We start from the raw sequence: 21846 nt of genomic DNA, 5'->3' as shown, positions 1-21846 counted from the left end.
TCCTCCGGTTGGCCTTTTGTTTCAATTCCTCAACAGCAAGGGAAAAAAAAAAAAAAAAAAATCACTTTACAAATAATCCCTTTTTAGCATTGCCGCGCGGGGACCGAGACTAGACGGGAAGTCGACGGTACACCAGAGTACAATCGAGCAAAACTGCTCTCAGTTTGATCATTCATTGAATTGATTATCTATGATTAGAATAACTGGTTAATATAACTATTAAAATAATCAAATTATTAAGATATCATTGAATCTAATTTCGTGCTTTTTCATGACAAGATGACAACCATTACGTTTTCTTTTTCAATGAAGAGCAAATGAATTGGAACACGAAGCAAGTTCTTGCGATTTTTAATAATTGTGCTTTAGCTAACAGTGTATGACTGATTACATTTGATAGAAATGCAGGTTAAAGATGAAAAAAATTATTTCTCAAATCAAATATATTTTTTTATGTTTTGATTGAAAACAAATAACTCTGCTTTTGCGGATGACTACACAAGCCTGATGTTTACTGTTGAGAGGATGAAATGCTGCGGACTTGGACAACTTTGAGATACAATTTGTATATTGTACGCTGCATCATGTTGGAAAAATGTATTTTCTCAAGTTTTACATTGACGCACGTTATCGTTCCTGACACAATTTTTCGGCGGGCGAGCTAGACAAAAACCCAGGGATTTCACATCATCTATTTTCTGGAGTGGCTGAAAAAAATCTGATACGATTTTACAAAATCAGAAATATGTATGTGAAAATGTAAAGATAGATATATCTAATTCTACTACACTTAAAAAAAAAAAAAAATATATATATATATATATATATATATATATATATATATATATATATACATATAATATTATATAATAGAAATTTAGAAATATAAATATTGAATGTTATCAAGTTGAAATCCCTACATTCCACAAAATATATTGAAAATTTTAAAATACACACACTCACATATATATATATATATATATATATATATATATATATATATATATATATATATATGTGTGTGTGTGTGTGTGTGTGTGTGTGTGTGTGTGTGTATAAATCAATTCATATATGTGTGTGTGTGTATGAATTTAAATAAATATAAATCTTTGATGTTATCAAGCTGAAAGCTCTACATTTCCCCAAACATTATACAGTATGTGTGTGTGTGTGTGTGTATGTATATATATATATATATATATATGTGTGTGTGTGTGTGTGTGTGTATATATAAATCAATTCATATATGTGTGTGTGTGTGTATAAATGTAAATAAATGAAAAGCTCTACATTTCCCCAAACATTATACAGTATGTGTGTGTGTATATATATATATATATATATATATATATATATAAATGCAAAAAACAAAAATGTGATGGTGTATTTGAAAATGCAAATTTCAATATAGGTACAGTACACGTAATTCCACACTATATATGTATGTATCCATATATTTCTGTATCCAGTATCCAGTCGAGTGAGCCGTGAGCGGTGAAGCCCTCTAAGTTGCGCACCAGAGCGTCCCGCCAGCTTTATGGCGCGTTATCACGGCCCGGCGTTAATTAGCGAAGCCGGCCAAGCGGACCAATCTTTGCCCCCGTCCAGCACCATCTCAAAGTCCCAAAGGGCAAGGGGCAAGGCCGGGCTTTGTGTCGCTTTGCGCGCGTCCTCCCCGCGCGCGCTCGCCGGATACGCCGCGTGCAATTTGCCGCCTCGGAGAACAAAAGTCATTTCGGGGGAGGGGAGGGCGGCCGGGGGGGGGGCATTCGCACGACAAGGCCCGACTCGACGCCCCGCTGCTACTCGCGCCTTCTATTCATAAAGTCGACACCCGCCGAGACGGCCCTTTTGTCGAGGCCGGACCGCCATTGAGAAGGAATGCCCGCAAAAGGAGCCCTTACCGTAATTCCTCACGTAAACGACACACCGGGCCCAAAAGCACAGGCGTGTCCGACAAACGCTTGAACTTAAACATTGGAATTTTTCTTCCGACGAGGCGTCGTGACCTACGGATGTGCGTTCCTATCATTTTCTTGCCGTATCTACGGCCACGGTTGATATTGCGCCACGCATGGAAGAAAGACTAACAAAACGGTGTCGGCATCAACAACGAGCGCGGATTTGTGGAATATTCTTATGGTATTTACGGTAATGGATGACATTGAGCCGCACAGAGAAAAAAGACATTTTGTCCACGAGAACTGGAAAACAATAAGATCAGATTTCTAGAATATTCTTACGGTATTTACGGTAATGTACGGTGACGACAAGCCAAAATGTTGTCGGCAAAAACTGAAAACATCGACAACAAGAGCGAGTTTTCGTCACGTTCTCATAGTATTTACAGCATTTTACGGTAATGGCCGATATCCCGTCTCGCATCGAAGAAAACGAACGAAATGGAGACATCGACAACAAGAGCGGATTTCTATAATATTCTAATGGAATTTACGGTAAAATACATATTCGCACATCGAAAAATGATTTTTTCCGTCAAAATTTTACCCACAAAAATGGAAAACATAAAAAACAAACGCAGATAATATTCTCACGGTATTTTCGGCGATTTACGGTAACGGGTGATATTGCGGCACACGCCGAAGAAAGACCAACAAAACGTCGTCCAGAAAAATGCAAACATCTACGATGTTACGGTATTTACGGTAATATTTGGTCATGGGTGATATTCCGTCGCGCATCGATGAAAGGCAAACAAAACGTCGTCCGCATTTCTTGAATATTTGAAAGAACTTGCGGCGCGAGAAAATGTCGCGGGAGAAAAATGGAAGACACCAACGACAAGAGACAGAAGCTTTTAGGAGGAAAGCGCTTGAGGACGCCAACGTCCAGACCGCCGCAACGTTTGACGTCAGCGAACGCAACGTCCAAAAATGGAGAAAGAAAAAAGGTGACCTGGCAGTGGCAAAAGTAAATAAGGTATTTGTTTAATCGATGCTTTGCTATCGTTACCCAGTTTTGTTTAAATAAGGTTTTCATGACCAAACTATGGTAGTTATTTTGGCGCCTCTCAACCTACCCCACGTTTCATTTTATTTTTTCGGCCAAGTACACCCTTACAAGTGCAAAAAATTGTTGAATGATAATAACACAATAGCGCTCTGCCATCTTTATTTCTATTTCTGTCACATCTGTGTCTGATTTACAAAACTACCTTTGTTGAGCTGTATTTAATCCAGTGTGCAAAGCTTTGCAAAGGAGTCACTTTAGGTTCCAATTGACTTGCTCTTAATTTGAAAACTGAAGCGCCTTTGGCATGAAAAAGCATTAAGTTAGATTAAAACTTCAAATGAAAGGTGTACAAGATTTTTGCAAGGTGGTTAAATCCATTTTCCAATTCATTTGCTCTTAATTCGAAAAGAAAAGCGTCCCGTTCTTGTCTCAAATGATATTGAAGTTCAAAAGTATTATCGTTCATTCAGCATATAAGCAAATACTTTCCACAAGGGCAATTTTTACCAATGTAGAAAAAAAAACAAAACTAAAATATGATATCACCATTATACAACGTCGCTGCTGACAGCATATGAAATAAAGTGTGTCAAGCAGCATAAACATGTGTCATATAAATTCATGACAAAGGTCAGACCAGATATTTTGACGCCGCACTTTCTGCTGTGATTCATTTTGGTCATGTCATCCACGCACATGATTAAATCTGTGCCGGAGCGACATGATAAGACCAAACGGAGTGTCTTTGCTTCAAAAACATGCCATTTCCTCATTTCAATGAAAAACACATTTTCACAACTGAACGCAACAGCAAAAAAGTACAGATAATCTTCTTCTTTCCAATAAAAACGAATCACAATAAAAAAAAACAGTTAGAATATAGAACAATAAATAAAAACAAATTAAATTTACAAGATTTAGAATATAATACATCAAATAAAAAATAAATATGTATATTTCGAGTATAAAACATAAGAAATATAAATATATGTTTAAATATAAATGATTTAGAAGGATTAAAAATCAAGAAAAACACATCAATAAAAGCATATTAAATATATTTCAAATATAATATAGTCAAGCGTTGTTGTTAGTGCTGTTGGTGAAACAGACAAATAATTTAATAAAATAAAAATGGAAACTGAATTAATTGAATACTGCCCAAAGGCCGAAAAGAAAAAAAAAAAAAACACTGCTCATTGTGGTCTTTATCATAAAAATAACATTAAATATAAAAAACAATATTCAGATTATAATCCACAAAAATAAAAATACATTATTGAGAATATAAAGCAGAATCAATAAAAAATAAATCTAAATATACAATGTGTAAATATAAAATATTTAGAAGGAGTAAAAATAGAAAGAAACAACCTCAAAATAAATTCAACAAAGGTGGTAAAACAGCTCATTATTAAATCAAATAAAAACGGAAACACAAATATTTCGATTCTGCCTAGCGGACAACAAAAAATCCCAAAACATGGCATTACATGATTTTAATGAAAAAAGTATTTGGAATATAATAAAAAAAAAATAATATTTGATCTTGAAAATATCAAATAATATATAAGAAATAAACATAAAATATTGGGAAGCATTTAAAATAAATAAAGAAACAATTAGACCCTAAAATAAATTCACACAGGTGGAAATGAAACGTTCGCTTGTTAGTTTTCACCCCGTTGCGCAAACAAACGAGCGGATGTACTGTAAAAGTTGAGAACTTCGGACATGCTGCAACGTCGTGTAAGGGTGGGGGTGGGGCAGGACGGGGGAGGGGGGGGGGGGGGGGTGCGGCAACAACCCCCGCCTACCCTCACGCACGCACGCACGCACGCTCAACAGCGGCGGCCTATAAAAGCCGCGAGTCCCCGCACGCTCAACACGGAGGAACCTCAAGCCTTTCAGGTGAGATGGGAGAGGGAAAAAAACACAAACAAAAAACCATCAGCTCATTTCCGATTTGCATTCCAAATGTTCTGATATGTTACCCCATTATTTTGCAGGTGTATCTGTCTGCGACTGACCATGAAGGCTGTAGCTCTCGTCCTTGTTCTGGCGGTCCTAACTGGTAAGTCCCCCCCCCCCCCCCCCCCCTCCCCCCAAGATTAGCAATTTTCAAATGGGGGGGGTAGGACAAGGAGAGATTTTAAGAGGGCCTCTTGTAGGTATTAACAAATCAAAATTGTTCACGTGGCGACAAGGATGGTACATTTCTTTTTAAATTAAGCGCAAATCAATTGCAACATGATTTTAAATTGTGCTCTCCAGCCTCCTTTGCAATATATTGTGTGCCTTATTTTGTTATTTTCTGCACTTTGTCATAAATGATCCGGAAAATGTGCCAGAAAAAAACAAAACAGACAAACACACAAAAAACAACGGATGTTTCACGATCTATCTCCTGAAGTTACAAAATAAAGTATACCGCAATAGACCACTCCAAATGTCCTTTCAAAGTTAAAATAAAACAAAAAACAGGCACGCAGTGCTTAGTGGTTTCTTTGACTGAAAAAAAACAAAAAAAAAACTGGTACATAATTGAAAAAAAGGTTGAGAACCACTCAAGCCCAAAATTTGGGACCACCGGAAGTGGCGGGCGCCAACAAAGAATTTCCCACAAGCATGGTGACGCGCTAAAGTGATTTTATGGATTTGAGCGTTAACCTACGCGGCCTCCATCCCAGGCTGCGACGCCCGCGTGGTGCGCCAGGCCGACGCCACCCCGGACCGCTGGGTGCAGACCGTGGACCGCTTCTGGCAGTACGTCTCCGAGCTCAACCAGAAGGCCGATGGAGTGGTGCAGACCATCAAGACCTCGCAGCTCAACCGGGAGCTCGAGTAAGTTCCCGGAGGCCGGGTTCGGCGCCAAATGTCCCCTTCGTCCTCCGATGAATATTGTTAATTGGCGAGAAAGGTTAGCCGTGGTCAAAGGAAGGCGGTAAACTTGCTCATTCATCAGTAATCACAAAAGGACCAATGCAACACAAGTGGTTTTGAAATTCCACACAGTCGCCACAAGATGGCGCCAAAACAACTTAAACTGAAAAAGCATCAACACATGATGAACAAAACTACCAAGAAGCGCCAGTTTAAATGACACATTTTCAAAAAAAAAACATGTCAAGTGTCAATAATTATAAGTAATAATAATGGCTAAATAAGTTAATTATCATAAAAAATACATCTCATTTTTAATCAAACTGTAATCTTACATAGATCCACAAACTTAATGCTAACATACAATGCTAAATGCCATAGACAGGGTTGCAAAATTGTTATTTTGGTGTAGTACTTCTAAAATTTTAAGACATTTATTTGTATCACCAGTAAAAAAAAAAAAAAGTACACATGTGTTTAACCAAATTGCATCATTTCCTTTACACGGATCCACTAGCTTAATGCTAACACACAATGCAAAACGCCATAGGCAGGCTAGCAAAATTGCTAGATTTTTGCAGCACCAATAAAGTTTCAGGACTTTTATTTGAACGGCTAAATAAGCTTAGCATTCCATAAAACACAATAATATTTCTTGCATTCAAAAAAACTGTATTATTTGACCTTACACGGGTCCACTAGCTTAATGCTAACACACAATGAAAATGTGGGCTAGCAAAATTGCTAGGTTGTTGCGGCACTTATATAAACTTATCTAAATGGCCAAATAAGTTTTGTATCCCTCTAAAAAAAAAACTGCCTCTTTTTACATTACATTGACTAGCATAATGCTAACACGTGATACTAAACGTTAAAGATAGGCTAGCAAACTAGCATTGAATTTGCCGTACTTGTAAATCTTTAAGCCGACGGTTTTCAAGAGGGGGCGACAATTACCTTCGGGGGTACGCGAGGACACTAAAGGTTTTAGGGGCATTTTTGCTCAAACCCAAACGGTTCCGATCCAAAACGTGACGGTCGCTTCCCCCGCGCGGCCAGCACCTTGATCACCGACGCCATGGCCGAGCTGACGACCTACAAGGACAACGTGCAGGCCAAGATGAGCCCCTACGCCGCCGCCTCCACGGACCAGCTGGCCGCCGAGCTGCAGCTGCTGGCCAACCGTCTCCAGAAGGACATGCAGGACGCCAAGGAACGCAGCGGCGTCTACCTGGGCGAGCTCAAGACCATGATGGAGCACAACTCGGGCGACGTGAGGGGCCGCATCAACGCCTACACCAACAAGTTGAGGAAGCGTCTCAGCAAGGACACCGAGGACATCCGCAAGTGAGTGCGCGCCGAGTCCCTTTTCGACCACGCCGCCGATTCCAATGCGTTCGCCGCCGCCGATTCCGACGCGTTCGCCGCCGCCGACGGCCACGGACCTCAAAGATCCGTTTCGGGCGACCGAGTTAACACGATCGCTGGCAGCCGGGTAAAAATTGATCTTTGACGTCTTTAGTCGTCAATGGCACTGAAATATTGATATCAGCTTTTCTCTGTCACGCCAAGCTCTGGAGCGATAAGAACCCTGCTTTCTTAATAAATACATAAATGAATTGAAAAATGAATAAATAAACAAACATATACATAAATCGCCTAAAAGGAAAAATAAATTACATGAGTGGGCCCAAAGGTTACAAGTAGAGATGAATTGATAAAAGTTTTTTTTTTTTTTTTTTCCCCTGGGGCCACTACAAATCAATAAAAAGTATTTGTAGCTGATATTTATTTTCAATGAAAAAGATATTAAAAAAAACATTGCCAAGAATAAAAAAAAAAAAGACAAAAAAACCCCGTTTCGGTCAGCAGATCTAATTACATAGTTTTGAATGCCATGAAAACAGCTCTGCTTTCTTTTCAAATGAAGAGCAAATGAATTGGAATACGAATCAAGTCATTGCTCAATTGCGTTATCGCGACACTCGAAAAAGATGGAGCATTTTGGGAGTAAGCCAACGTCCCTTAAGATCACAAAAAGAAGCTAACCTTGAGGCAACGATTGATTTTTCTTTTCAAATTAAGAGCAAATGAACTGGAATTTGAACATATTACTCAATTGCGCCATTCGGCTCAGTTTTTTACGGCTGCGCATTATCTTTACCACCCTACAAACGGACGGCGCGGCTTTATCTTTTTTTTTCCGTCAAAATACATCTTTGGGATTGAACGAGTTAAAAAAAGAGACGGAGAATCAGGGTCGTACACCAACGCCGCTTTTTGTTCGACCCCAGCATGGTGGCCGCCTACCTGGGCGAGATCCAATCGCGCACCTCCCAGAACCTGGACGCGGTCAGGCAGCAGATGGAGCCCTTGGTCCAGCAGGCGAGCGACAGCGCCTCCCAGAAGATGACGGACCTGTCGGCCGTGCTGAGGACCCAGGCCCAAGGTCTGGGCCGGGAGCTGGAGAGCCAAGCCCAGGGCCTCAGGACCCAGCTGGAGGCCGCGGCCGAAGAGATGCGCGTCTCCCTGGAGGGCAAGATGGACGAGCTGACCGAGCTGTTCGCCCCGCTCACCGCGCAGATCCGCGAGAAGTTCGAGAGCATCGCCGAGGCCGTCAAGGACGCCGCCGAGGCCCAGTGAAGTCGCCTGGAAGGGGAGGGGGGGGAGTTGAAAGTTACTGATTGAGAATGTAAATAAACAGTGACGGCCGGGCCTTAATCCAACGCGCCGAAAACGCCTTTCCAGTCTCTCGTTTCAAGTAACGCTTTTTCGCCACGCCACTAGTCGGGTGCAATAATGACAGTCGGCCGCTAGGCAGCGCTGCCTCGCTTGTTGTAGCATGTAACCCAAAGTGTCTTTTTTGTACCTCGTGCTGCTGCTGTCGCCGCTCAATAAAGAAGTCGAAAAACACCAAAGCTGTCTCCCTCTTTCTCCTCCATGCGCAGGAAAAAAAACATACCGCATTTTCCGGATTATAAGCCGCACCAACAAAGATGGATTGCTATAAAATAGCATAACTCTCCAAATATAGCACGCAACTGTGTGTAGGACGCACTCTTAATTAGGGCCCGAGCAGTGACCGCTGCGAGGTCCCTCTTGTTTCTGTCCAGATTATTATTATTATTATCATTATTCTCCTGAATGAATCACATTTTTGAGGGCCTAAACATGCTCGAAAAGTCATCAAAATGTGCACACCCATCGGGCCTGCTGTAAAATTTGGTATTTTGGTGTTTTGATACATTTTAAAGTGAAATTCTGGTATATATGTCAGTGGTTAAATAATTAAATCAATAAAAATGTAAACACGGCAAACTTTAGACCCTTTCTAACTTTTTTTTGTAGTAGTCCACAAATTAATAATCAACCTAAAATGCCCTCTTTCGGATCAAAGAAGAAATCCAAAAAGGAAATAGTTATTAAATATTTTTCCACCCAAAAATAATCAATATAAAGTGCTAGACCTGTTCTCAAATAAATAAATATTTGTCCACAAAAAAATATTCAGCATAAAGTGTGCTGTTTTGGGGTTACGGTACATCTTCTCACAAATCAAATCATTAACTTAATGAATAAAAAAGATGAGTCCAGAAAAAATAATCAACATAAAGTGTCAGACCGGTTCTCAAAAAGAAATCATTATCAATAAATATTTATCCACGGAACAACATTCAACTTTAGTGGAGATGTGTTGAAAAAAATAAGGCAGCCCAAAACAAATAGAAAAAGAAGAAAAACACATCCGCCCACGCTGAGCAGCGGCCGCTTATATAAGTGGCAAGCCACTGCGGGCGCAAGACAGAAGAGGCTCCACCCCCTCAGGTAAGATGAGGACGACCAAATTTGGTATTTTATAACTGCTGTACACCGGTGCTTCAAAATTGGGGTGGCACCGAGGCACTTTCGGGGCAAAGGGTGAGATTTTAACGGGGCGAATCTAATTTCATACTGGGGGACAGGAGCAGTACGCTTTCTTTTCAAACTAAGAGCAAATGAACTGGAACACGAAGCAACCCTTTGCTAAAATGTGTTATAGTGACTCCCTCGCAAAATTTACAATTTAAGGTTCAGACGGATGAACATTGTCGTTAGTGACGCAATTTTTCGGCAGGCAAACTAGACATGAACCAGATGTTACGCTATGTTCTAGAGCTGACTAAAAAGCACCTTGTGGTACCATGAAAATGCAGTGACAACGTTCATCAAATCAGCTATATTTAGCTGTTTTTTTTTTAAATCAAAGGTGTTTTTTTTTAATCAAAAAGATCAAAAGATTTATGCTGGTTAGGGGGTACTTTACTGAAAAAAATATTTCACACAGTTGAAAAATAACGTTGAGGTTTACACCGTTCCCTTAACGGCTGGGGTTGCATTCCAGAAAATATCTGGAATAATCTGCGAAATACTTCAGTGTCAGACATTTTTAGACCCACTTTTATCCCAACACTTGGGGAGGGAAGCTTTTTCAAAAGTGTAAAAATATCGCCCAAAATGGCCGCATCCCACGTATTGATTGCGCTCCACTTCGCAGGTGTACCAACCAGCATGAAGGTCGTAACGCTCGTCCTTTCCCTGGCAATCCTCGTCGGTATGTCAATATCAAAACTTCAAAGTCAAAAGTTGACATCAGGTATTCAGCCCGTCTCCCAACTCAGGTTGCCGCGCCCGCGAGAGCCGGCAGAGCTCTCAAATGGGTAAGGCGGGGTTCCTCCTCCCCAAGGACATCCCCGAAATCCGCAAGTATGCTCCACGTAATAGCTTTAAAACCAAGAAAACAACTTCTAAAAGAGTTTCACGTCCAGCTTTCTGAGAGCCCGTCGGAACTCGCGCAACGAGGCCACGCTGGACGCTTCCGCGCAGGAGACCGGAGGTCCGGACCCGCGGCCGACCCCGGATGAATTCCGGCCGAGCCGCGCCGGGCGTTGGGACCCGCTGCAAGGGAGCAGCCGCAAACAGGATCCGGTTCAAGACAAGGACATAGTGGTGTTCAAAGTTGTCCGGCGAGAACCGGAAGAACACGTCTTCCAGTGTTCTCGATGTTTGAACTGCAGATGATGCGGATAAAAAAACTTCTCAAAGTAGATCTTACGCAACGCGACCGCGCTCAAGTCCGTCATTTCGTTAGAGCCTTTTGGAAAAAAAAAATCGAATAAATGGGACCACGGGAGCAGTAATATTTATTTTTTGGATTATTCTGAGCGTGCGAGTTTACTTAAGTTTAGTTTGGGGTCATGCAAGGTGCTTCCTGTGTGATGTCATTGCTAAAGTGCTACTAACGTGCTAACAACGCCAACGTCAGACACGGCAGCCCAAAGCGGACCGAAAAAAACCCACCACCAATACCTAGCACAATCGAAAATGCTAATGAGCTAAACACATATGAGGCAACACTACGTATGTAACATGCTAAAGATAAAAACTAACTTTAGCTAGCATGTTATCTACAGACAAAAGCTGGAGTGACAAACGACTAATTTGAAGAAACCACAGAAAAAAACACAAAAGACCAATAACATGAACCAAAATAAATGGATCTGACAAAACAAAAACGCGCGCGCGTGGTGCATCTATTACGCAAAACGAAGAACACGAAAATCACGGAGCGCTCGCTCAGCATGTCTGCTCCATCTGTGCCATCAAAACATTTCTTGGAAAAAAAAAAAAAAGTCCTCTGCAAATCAACAGATGTTTAACTGCTAGTAACCTCACAAAAAAGAAGACGAAAAAAAAAAAAACACTGCAGATGAAAGCACTTTCCTTAAAGGGATAGTCCACTTATTTTCTACCTACTGTACTTAATTAGCCCTGAAGTAAAAAGAATTTTGTTTATGAATCACTCCACATAAACAACATGAATGAACAAAATATTAACTTCAAAACTTCAAAACACATTTTGCGTCAACTGAAAATGACATCGCCTGTGCTGAAGGCTCAGGTGACGACCAATTACGGCTTCCCCGGAGTCATGTGACGTTCACGGACTGCGATTGGTCGATACCTGAGCCTTCAGCAAATCCGATGTCATTTTCAGTCGACGGCGAATAGAAAAATGTCTTTTCAACCCCTTGCTGGTATGTGTCCATTTTGGGGACTTCTATTGTCCAATGGGAGGAAAAAAAAAATGGGATATTTGTTCATTTATGAATCGGTGGGGTTTCAAAAGAAATTTCTCTGCATTTGCAATTCACAAGGAGCAGACGCTACCATCAGCTTTGTCTGCCCCCCCCCCAAAAAAAAAGGAACATCTGTGTGACAAAGAGTGAGGCAATCCAATCCTTTTGGTGCTATTTTCTTTTTTTAACCAGCTGACAAGACACGGAACCTTGCAATGTGGGTCAGAAGGCCTGCCGGGTCAGGCGTCAAATAAATTAGGGAAAAATAAACACTCATTTCCAGAAAAACAAAAAATGATGAGTCACAACACATACCCAGCTTTTAAAAAAAAAAAAATCACATTACAAACGACAATGTGCATTTGCATAAAGTAGAAAAATAAAAGCATGTGCGCATTTTGCAAAGGAGCCACGACAAAACAATTCACAAAAACTTGCTTATGTCCCAATTAATTTACTCTTATTTTGAAAGAGAACATGTACTGTTCCTGTCACGGTATTAAACCGCTCTAGATTCCATCCGTTGATAACCTGATCAAATCACACATTTAGAACATCTGATCTAACGTACTTGGAGAGACATTCTCAATAGGATCGCAAAAAACTATTATTGAAATATTCGATTCATCGATGAATCGGATACAATCGCGATGGGAAACGCAAATATTTGTATTTGATATTTTGGAGGTTTGCAAAGGAGCCACTTGAACAGGATTTACAAAAAAGTTGCTTCATGTTCCAATTCATTTGCTCTTATTTGGAAATAAACACGCACAATTCCTGTTAAAAGCACTAAATTCTATTGGTTGAAAATCCCACATAGCCCCTATGGAGATCCACCGATCTAATACTTGGAGAAACATTCCGATTGGATCGCTAATGACGATAAATTGACGAGTCGGATAAAATCCCTGTTGGAAAGTTTTTTTTTGTTTTTTTGGGAGGAGGAGGCTAACGCCGGCCACTTGATTAATTGTCACCACAGAGGGGATTGCGGGTCGATTGATGAATGTTGACAAAGTCAAACTTTGGACCTGCATGCGTGATGCGGTCGGAACACAAATGGAAGGCTCCATTATTCCGCTTTGGGTCCAAAGGAGCGGCCAGGGAGCTCCTTTCGACCCATCTTTATGCAATCGGCCGTCCATTGGCTTATCTCCATTCGCTGATCAAAGAACGCTGCGCTGACCCGCCGCTAACCCACGAAATCGAAAAAAGAGAGATAAAAACGCATCCGAACTTCTTTTTTTGCGCCTTGCTGACGTGACGTCTTTTTTTTTTTTACCTAACTAGCTTAAAACATTGCAATCATTTTTTTGTTTGTTTAATTAAGGTTTTGGGCACATCATTTTTGTTCAGGCAGCATGTAGAATTAATTGTGCTAAACGCAGAGAAAAAACAATTTCCAAACGTGAAAAAAAACAATCACGGCTACATAGCGCTAACTTCATGTTAGCTTCCCGCAGTTAAAGTTCTGGGAACATCCTTTTTTTTCATTACTTTTGTTAACGCAGGCAAAAAAAAAACGATTTCCAAACAGCAAAAATGATCCTAGTTACATGGCGCTAGCTTCAAGTTAGCGACAACTACCGGAACCTTTCTCCATTAGTTGCGTTTTTTCCGTTTCCGATGTAATTTAAGGCTTTTGGGTGCGTCTCATAGCGTGGAAAATACGGTATCTGTATCGGGTAGATAAGTGATCTTATTTCAGGATATCAGCACTTGCATCATCACTAATATCGAGCGCTCTTTATTACAAATTTAAATAATAGAAAAAATGCTATTTATTTCGTGAAACTTAGGCAAAAACGCTACTTAGATAGGCCTCTCGTTGAAATGATCTACTGGTGTTTTTAGGGGACTTTCATTTATCAAAAGCAGCGGTATCGGTACTCGGTATCGGTGACTACGCAACAGTTGCGTAATCAAAATGGTATGGTTCTGAAAAAGATGTGCTATCAAACGTCCCTGAAATGATAATAAATTTACATTTAAAAAGACCTTTCTGACAGAGCCGATCAGAAGTGAGCATTGTCACTTTGGGAAAGACAGATCGATTGAGGTTGCGCTTTGTAAAGCGAGCCTTGTTTTTGCACCTCGGATCCCGATCTGGCAGCGGTGACACGCTCAATAAAAAGAAAAGAGGGGGGCACCACGTGCGCTCGTTTGAGTCCGGCGTGCGTCACATTTGTGCAAGCCAGCAGGCATATAAGAAGCCACGCACACACACACATACACACACAAACACACAACACAGCAGTTTGCATCCAAAACAACAAGACCAACCACAGGTAGGAGATTATTATTATCAATATTTTTAATTTACTCTCAATTTTCAGATGATTTTTCTCAGACTTGACTTGATTTTATAGTTAGCATTTTTTGTGAAATTTCCCCCAATTTTATTGTCTCAAATTTAACGTATGTAACTTTTCCAGACGATGAAACTTTACCTCGCGGCGGCCGTGCTCCTGTTGGCTCTGATTGCCTACACGGGTGAGTGTTGCGTTCACCGCACCCCGGAAATGTGGGATTTTTCTCAACTTCGCTTTTTTTTTTTTTTTTTTTTTAAACGTAATATACTTATCAGCTGATTGCATTGACGCCCGCACACAGATGCTCAGGACGAGACCATCGAGGACAAGTTGAGCAGATACGGCGATCAGGTGGCCGAAGCGTTCCAAAAAGTGGCGGACAGCACCAAGCAATCCTTCGAAAACATTCGCAACAGCGAATTTGCCGACAAAATCACGTACGTCGGCGTAAACAAAGAAACGCACGCACGCGCGCCCGCAAAATGACAACTTGTTGCATTTGTGCTCCGACAGGAAATGGTTTCAGAAGACCTTTGGCAACTAGGAGGACCTTCAAGTCTTCCGCCCTGACCTGAAGCTCGTGGTCGCTCTTGCGCTACTCGCTCTACGTTCCCGGGCAGCCACGTTACGTCCGATACATTCAACTCATTCAGCGGCAGCCATTTTATCACCCTTCTTCACCCCAACGCTTGCAAAATAAAGAAATAAATATGAAGGCCTCCTGGAATATACGTAAAAATGCGTCTTTGGGATTGAATGAGTTAAAATATGCACATTCAAAGTTACTATTTGAAAGATTTCCAAAGTGAACTCATTTGTAAATCTGTTTTGAATTTGTGAATAAATGAACAATACTGGGGAAAAAAACAACAACGCGGTGTCCATTTTGTTACTATTATTATTGCAATGTTTGGGGGAAAAATGTGAATTCAATCAAGATGTCATCACATTGCTCATGAAATATGACATTCGTCTTCAAAATATGAGGGAAAAGGCATTTATGCATCATAAAAAAAAACACTGGGCAAGGAAGGAAAAAAAAGAACCTGAATGTACTACAAGTCCCAGAATGCATTGCAAGAACGCCACAATAAGCACGCACATAAAATTTGACCACACAAAACATAATCTGAACCAAATACCAAAATCAAGCATATCTTAGCCACACTTTAAGAAAAACAAAATCATTAAATGAACAAAATATTACGTTAACCTTGATAAAAGTCTTCGATTACATATATTTTATTTTGACTTCATCCATGAGGCAACATGTAAACAAGTAAAAAGTAAAAAAAAAAAAAAAAAGAAACACACGTTTATTCACTCAAAATGAGAAAGCAAATGAAAGAAATATCAAATATGAACTAAACGTGACCCTTAAAAATTCTTTATTTAATATGAGTAGCTTTGAATAGAAAATATAAGGGAATTAAATACATAAATAGTACTGAGAAAAATTAATAAAATAGCAAAAGTACTAAAAAAAAGTACTAAATGAACTTGTAAAAATTAGATAATAGAAAAATAGTAAACAAAAGGCAATTAAATGCATAATAAATGCATTAAAAAATTTTCAGCTATATATTTGAATTCAAACTAAAAGTGTTTGACTAAAAAGCAAAATGAGCAAGCCAATTAAAGCAATATAATGAAATAAATATGAATAAAAGTAAACCTTAATAATTATTTATCTAATGAGAGTAGCTTTGACTAGAAAACAAAAAGGAATTAAAGACTTAAATAATACTAAAAAATACTAATAAAATAGTAAAAGTAATACAAAATAAAACAAGTAAAACAAAAATACTAAATACTAAAAATAGAAAACAAAAGGCTATTAAATCCCACGCATGAAAATACTAATAAAATAATAAAAGTACTAATAATATATTCCGAATAAAAATGAATTCATATACATGTACACAATTGTTTTATACAACTAATGACCTTAGTTTTCTATTGAAAGCTACTCATTAAATAGGTCATATTCAAGATATGCTATAATATTGCATGTAATCATTCATTTTAATTGAATAAATGTGATTTGTAGCTTTTTAGCTAACACTCATTAGCATTTGTCTTCTGACCCATTTTTTTTATGTAACTTAAAGGACGACATCTTGCATTTATTATCTTTTCAAATAAATAAACATGAGAAAAGGGGACGAAGGAAAGATTTTGTTTTTTGAAATCATTCCCTCCTTTGATGGGGTCATCAAGGGGTTTGATTGTTTATTTGTGTCAAAAGGAGCAAAGGTGAGGTGCCAACATGGCGGCCGCCGAGCGCCTTTCACAAGAGGTGGACCAAAGTTGACGCCGGTTAATGATTGACGGCTCGCTTGGCTGTAACCTGTCGGGAAAAGCCGACGGTCTCCTGATGGGGGTCATCCTCCAGATTAAAAAAATTCATACAACTAAAAACGAGGGCTGCACAATTTGGGGGAAAAAAACGGCCATATTTGTAACATTTTGACTTTTTTTTTACCAAATGAATTGTCTTTTTATTCCATGTGAACGATACAGCGTTTTCTGTATACAGCCCCCCCACGTTACTGTCAAAAAAAGTGGGTTGACTTCATATTGAAGATATTCAAATTGTTTTTTTTTTTCAAAAGCATATCCGCAATAAAAAAAAAAAAGGATTGAAATCCCTTTAAAGGGACAGTGTGTAAGATTGAGAGTGTTTTTCATCACGGACAGCAGGAGGTGCTGCAGATGCTGCATTTACCATTGTCCGTAGCTATAACAAACATGGCCGCCTGGGGTGGAGTGCCACCCCTCCATGGAGCAAAATTTATGATAACTAGACCTATGATTATAATTAAAACATTCACATTCACTTGCAAGTTTTTGGAATTCATTTCATTTATTCCTTTTGAATGAAAAACGGTCGAAATTTTACACATTGTCCCTTTAAGATACTTTTGTTTTTGATGAGTATATCATTGTCAAAACATTTTGGGTTGGACTCCTTTGAGATTATAGTTTTTTTGAAGCATATTATGGTAAAAAAAAAAACAAAAACGAAACCTTGTGGTCGACTTCCATTTTAAGATTTTTTTTCAGTACTTCTGTCAAATTAAGAAAAGGGTCAATTTCTGCTTTAGGATGCCTGATCTTTTTTTTTTTCCTCCGAAAGCATATTACTGCCCCAAAAAATTGCATGAACTTCCCTATATGATACTTTTCAAGATACTCATTTTATTTTTTTCAAAAGCATGTAATTTTCCAAAAAATTGCGTATACTTTTCCTTCAACATTGTTCTTTTTCTTTCTAATTAATAAGCGGTCAACTTCTACTTTAGGATGCATGCTCCTTTTTTTTTTTTCAAATGCATTTTATTATGTCCCAAAATAATGCATGGACTTCCCTTTTTTTTTCCCCCCAGGACCATATCTGTCAAAAAAAAAAGTTCGGGCTGACTTCCCCTTGAAGGTCCGCATTTTATTTAATTTTTCAAAAGCGTATCATTTAAAAAAAAAGTGTCGACTCCCCCTTTAAGATACTTGTTTTATTTTTTTAGGAACAAACAAAATGTTGACCCCCCGCATGTGTTTGGACAGCTGTGGGATGGAAGGCTGTTATTGCTTCAGAGTTCAGATTGATTTTTTTTTTTTTTTTTTTTTGCCATGGACTCTGGCCGCAGAGAAGGCGATCGGGGGCCGACCGCGTTCATCACATGGCGGCGGATGAAATTTGGCGAGATCCCTCCCGGCCGGCAAACGCCTCAGCGACCCCTCCAATAAAGTCCAAAAGACGGAGGAGCTCCCGTTTGCCGCCGCGGCGATTTCTAATATATGGAATGATTCGTTTGGGCCGAGCCGGTTCCTCAAACCGCCGTGCGCCGCGTTCAAAGGCAAACAGGGAAAAGGCAATTATTCAACTAAACAAATAACGAAAAAAGCGCCAGCGCGGGGACCAATGTACGAGCTGTTTGCCTTATATAAATAAAATGGCTCAATAACACGGGTTTCATTCAACTCGCGTGTGCCGGAGCAACGGAACTGAAAGAAAACAAACAAACACAAGAAAAAAGGTACACTCTTAACGGTTTTTCCGGCGCGCCTGAAAGCCTCCGATTTTCTCCATATATGAGCGAGCGCCTTATAATCCGGCGCGCCTTATACAGCGTAGAAAACGTTGAGTTTTTGGGAGACGAAAAAAGAAATGTCAGTTCTTCCGGTTTTACCTCTGCATTTTAGTTATGAATCTACTTTTTTTTTTATACACTTAAAATGTTGATAACGCCACGTTTAAAATTTTGATATGCTACATGTGGTCCAAATTTGAAGCAATTTATATGGGGAGAGGCCGTAAAAAAAGGCAAGTTGTAAAAGATAGCGCAAATTTACTAAATAAATCCAGAAAGTGTTTTTCGACAAAAGAAAATAGATTTGAAGGTTTTTTTGGTTCCAATTTGATTTAGAGAAATGTAATATTTCATGGAATCAGAATTGCATTCTTCTAAACTCATTCTGATTGTTTTGCCATTCCCTCTAGCGCAGCTCCATCTAGTGGCTGCGTAACGCCACCCCAGCCACTACTGTGGCTTCTATTCTATGCGCCTTATAATGCAGTGCGCCCTATGTATGAAAACACTTCTAAAGTATGACATTCAATGAGAGCGTGTCTCATTTTCACGCCTGTCTATATTTTTATCTCGATATGTTTAATTTGTTTGTATTCTTGAAAAGCGGCAATCACGGACGGCCGGCAGCATAAAGAAAGATGAATAAAGATGATTTTTGTTTGCCTGCAGATGAGATTTCTCCTCATTGCTCTCATTTTACTGGTTGAAGGTAAGTTTTGTCCCGCTTGATTTTCGTCGACTTGTTTTGCTTGACCAGCTTTTTCGCCCGCCGTTGTTTTGCAGCCTGCGGGACGATTCGGGCGCAGACGGCGGCGCCGAATTTTTCCGACGCGGCGGGAATCCTGCAGAGGCTGATTGACAACGCCCGGTCGCTATCGCCGCGCTTAAGCGAATGCACACGCGCAAAAACGTGCAAACACACACACGCACTTCTGTCTTACTATCGTAGTGAGGACAACTGATTGATAGAGTGCATTTTCCTAACCATTATATATTATATATATATATATATATATATATATATATATATATATATATATATATATATATATATATATATATCTATCCCTGGGCGTAGTAAGTCACCGAAATCCAATATTCAATTTCAAGCAGTTTTTTGAGGCAGTTTTTGATTAATTTTTGCAACGTTCTTGTTAAGCAAAACAAAAAACAAATGAAAGATTGAAAAAGCACCGCGACAGAAATGTACACAAATTCCCTTCGCTATCATTAAACATTTAGTTGAACTTTAAGATGGGTCGATTTGACCCACAACATAAATTGACCTTTTAATCTGTACGAGTTTGAAACGTCCGACTGCATTTGAATGCACCATACGGCCGGTCCCCATGCGGGCAGCTACGGGGTAATCGGAGGAGTCGAGCTAATCGGGACGTAACAAAAAAAAAACTTCCAAATAAAAGCCTATGTATTATTTAATGCGTTTATTTTGAAACGCGGCGGCGTACGTCGTACGTAACATTGTCGCGGCGCTTGACGAGACTCCTCCCACTTTCCCATCATGTCCTCTAAAACGATTGTTTCGTACGGATTACGTCTAACGAAACCCGTCGCTCTCGAACAAAGCGCGGTTCCGAAAGAGCGCGGGGGCGTCGGCGGGCGCTGGATTTTCACTTCAGCGAGTTCATGGGGCGCAAAGGCCAAAACGTACGCGGCAAAATCCAAAAATCCAAAACGAGGTCCGCTCAATGGCCGTCCTTGTGTCCCTTCCCCACACAGCGCCGCCAAGGACAAGATGGCGGCGGCGAGGGAGACGGCCACGGAATTTGCCAGCGAGTACTACGCCGAACACATCCGGCCGCTGGCGGACGGCTTGGGCCAATGGGCGGCCGGCGTCGGGCGGTCGGCCCGGGAGAGGATCGCCAACTACGTGCCCTACTTTTCCGCCAATAGCACCCAGCGAGGAAGCGACTGAGGGCGGGCTTTCGTTTCACGCGTCATTAAAGCAACAAACTGAACAAACGCTGTCCGAAAATGGTGTCCGTCTATTCAGACTCTCTCAGAAGTCCGACTTGAAACTCCTGTGCCGCGTTCCGGCCGATACTTTCATCCGTACATCGAAGGCGATTCGCTTGGAAAGGAAAGCGTTGGGAGCGGGGAGCTGAAATTTCACCCAGATGCCGACAAGTCGAGTTTCAACGTAGCACAGAGTGAACAACAGTTGTCAAACAAAATACGACACATGGCTTAAAGTCAGAATTCTCACTTTATCCTCAGAATTCATCAAACCGAACACCCTATTTTCCGCACTGTAAGGCGCACCTAAAAGTCTTTCATTTTTTCAAAAACCGACATTGCGCTATGCAAATTCTTCCCTTTTGACCTAAGCGTTTTAGAAATAAATGTATTTTTTTACAATTACGACTTTTTTTTATAACACCCCGTTTAATATTTTGATATGCTATACAAGCATTTGTATATGTATATATTTTATGGGGACAAGGCCCAAAAAACGTTTTGCTAACAGACAACAAGAGTTTATCAAATAAATCCATAAACTGTTGTTAAATCAACAAAACAATATACTTTGGTTGCAAACATTTGTTTATTATGGAATCATATTTATATTCTTTTAACCTTTTGATTAATTTTGGCATGGATTTAAACAGTCTTTGAATGTAATCAAGAGGTATTTATTGAAATACTACTTTCAACATATCTTTATTCTTCATTTCTCATTGTTTACTAATAACGTTTGAGTGACTTGACTCGCTGGCACTCCCTTTTGCGCAGCTCCATCTAGTGGACCCCTAACGTGAGCCCAGCCATTACTGTAGCTTCTATTCTATGCGCCTCATAGTGCGGTGCACCCTATACATGAAAACAGTTTTAAAAAATGCCATCGATTGAGGGTGCGCCTTATAATTCGATGCGCCTTAACATACGGTACCCCGCGTTTATACGGGATTGGGAGCGAGTGTAAGTTTTTCAACCGTTTTTGCACGGGATTGGGAGTGAAAGAGTTCAATGGGAGTGGCAGCATCTTCATTCTTAACTTGTGACGGAAATGTTCGACTGACTTTTCTGATTGTTTTGTTGACAGACTTTAGCGCAGCCCCATCTAGTGGATGCGTAATGCAACCCCAGCCACCACTGTGGCTTCTATCCTGTGCGTCTTATATTGCAGAGCGGCTAATACATGGAACTGGTTTTACCCGTTTTTCTCCTTGAGTGCGGAAAATCCTGTAGTTGGGATCCTCACTTTTTTCAGTCACTGTTCAATGAATCAGAAGAATAAAGTCAAAACTCCTTATTTCTTGGAGGAATTCGCACTGAAAAGTCAGAAAGCAAATACAGACAAAATTCTAAAAATCAATAAGAACAGGAACAGTCTAGTAGTCGGCCCCAAAATACCGTCTGTGACTGAGATCAAGTCGAAAGCGGCTATGAATTCACATTTGATCGGAACGTGCTATTTGTTGTACCTTTGCTAGCGCTAGCAAATCG

General features: G+C 40.1%; 4 protein-coding genes across 5 annotated transcripts; all 4 read left to right on the top strand.

Annotated features, from left to right (window-relative positions):
- Nucleotides 1–4804: 4804 nt before the first annotated feature.
- Nucleotides 4805–8774, top strand: apoeb (apolipoprotein Eb). Its single transcript, XM_088410035.1, has 5 exons — nt 4805–4884; nt 4983–5047; nt 5664–5817; nt 6916–7203; nt 8151–8774. Exons 2-5 carry the CDS (start codon nt 5005–5007, stop codon nt 8497–8499), a joined length of 834 nt encoding a protein of 277 aa, XP_088266161.1. The 5' UTR covers nt 4805–4884; nt 4983–5004; the 3' UTR covers nt 8500–8774.
- Nucleotides 8775–9616: 842 nt separating this feature from the next.
- On the top strand, nt 9617–10952 carry LOC148425996 (uncharacterized). Its single transcript, XM_088410036.1, has 4 exons — nt 9617–9681; nt 10391–10447; nt 10515–10599; nt 10662–10952. The coding sequence occupies exons 2-4, from the start codon at nt 10405–10407 to the stop codon at nt 10912–10914; spliced, it is 381 nt and encodes a 126-aa protein (XP_088266162.1). The 5' UTR covers nt 9617–9681; nt 10391–10404; the 3' UTR covers nt 10915–10952.
- A 3199-nt stretch (nt 10953–14151) lies between these two features.
- apoc1 (apolipoprotein C1) lies at nt 14152–15160 on the top strand. Its single transcript, XM_088409344.1, has 4 exons — nt 14152–14263; nt 14411–14468; nt 14589–14724; nt 14801–15160. Exons 2-4 carry the CDS (start codon nt 14414–14416, stop codon nt 14829–14831), a joined length of 222 nt encoding a protein of 73 aa, XP_088265470.1. The 5' UTR covers nt 14152–14263; nt 14411–14413; the 3' UTR covers nt 14832–15160.
- A 3002-nt stretch (nt 15161–18162) lies between these two features.
- Nucleotides 18163–20361, top strand: apoc4 (apolipoprotein C4). 2 transcript variants are annotated; one of them, XM_088410819.1, is made up of 4 exons: nt 18163–18324; nt 19048–19087; nt 19162–19288; nt 20119–20361. In XM_088410819.1, exons 2-4 carry the CDS (start codon nt 19048–19050, stop codon nt 20312–20314), a joined length of 363 nt encoding a protein of 120 aa, XP_088266945.1. In that variant the 5' UTR covers nt 18163–18324; the 3' UTR covers nt 20315–20361. The 2 variants fall into 2 exon arrangements, with proteins under 2 accessions (XP_088266945.1, XP_088266946.1); XM_088410820.1 differs by having other exon boundaries at nt 18174–18324; nt 19162–19246.
- The last annotated feature ends 1485 nt before the right edge of the window (nt 20362–21846 follow it).

Source organism: Hippichthys cyanospilos, chromosome 3 (genome assembly GCF_059441005.1).
Source record: "Hippichthys cyanospilos isolate Australia breed blue-spotted pipefish chromosome 3, RoL_Hcya_1.0, whole genome shotgun sequence".
Taxonomy (NCBI): Eukaryota; Metazoa; Chordata; class Actinopteri; order Syngnathiformes; family Syngnathidae; genus Hippichthys; species Hippichthys cyanospilos.
This window is presented reverse-complemented; position numbering and strand designations above follow the sequence as displayed.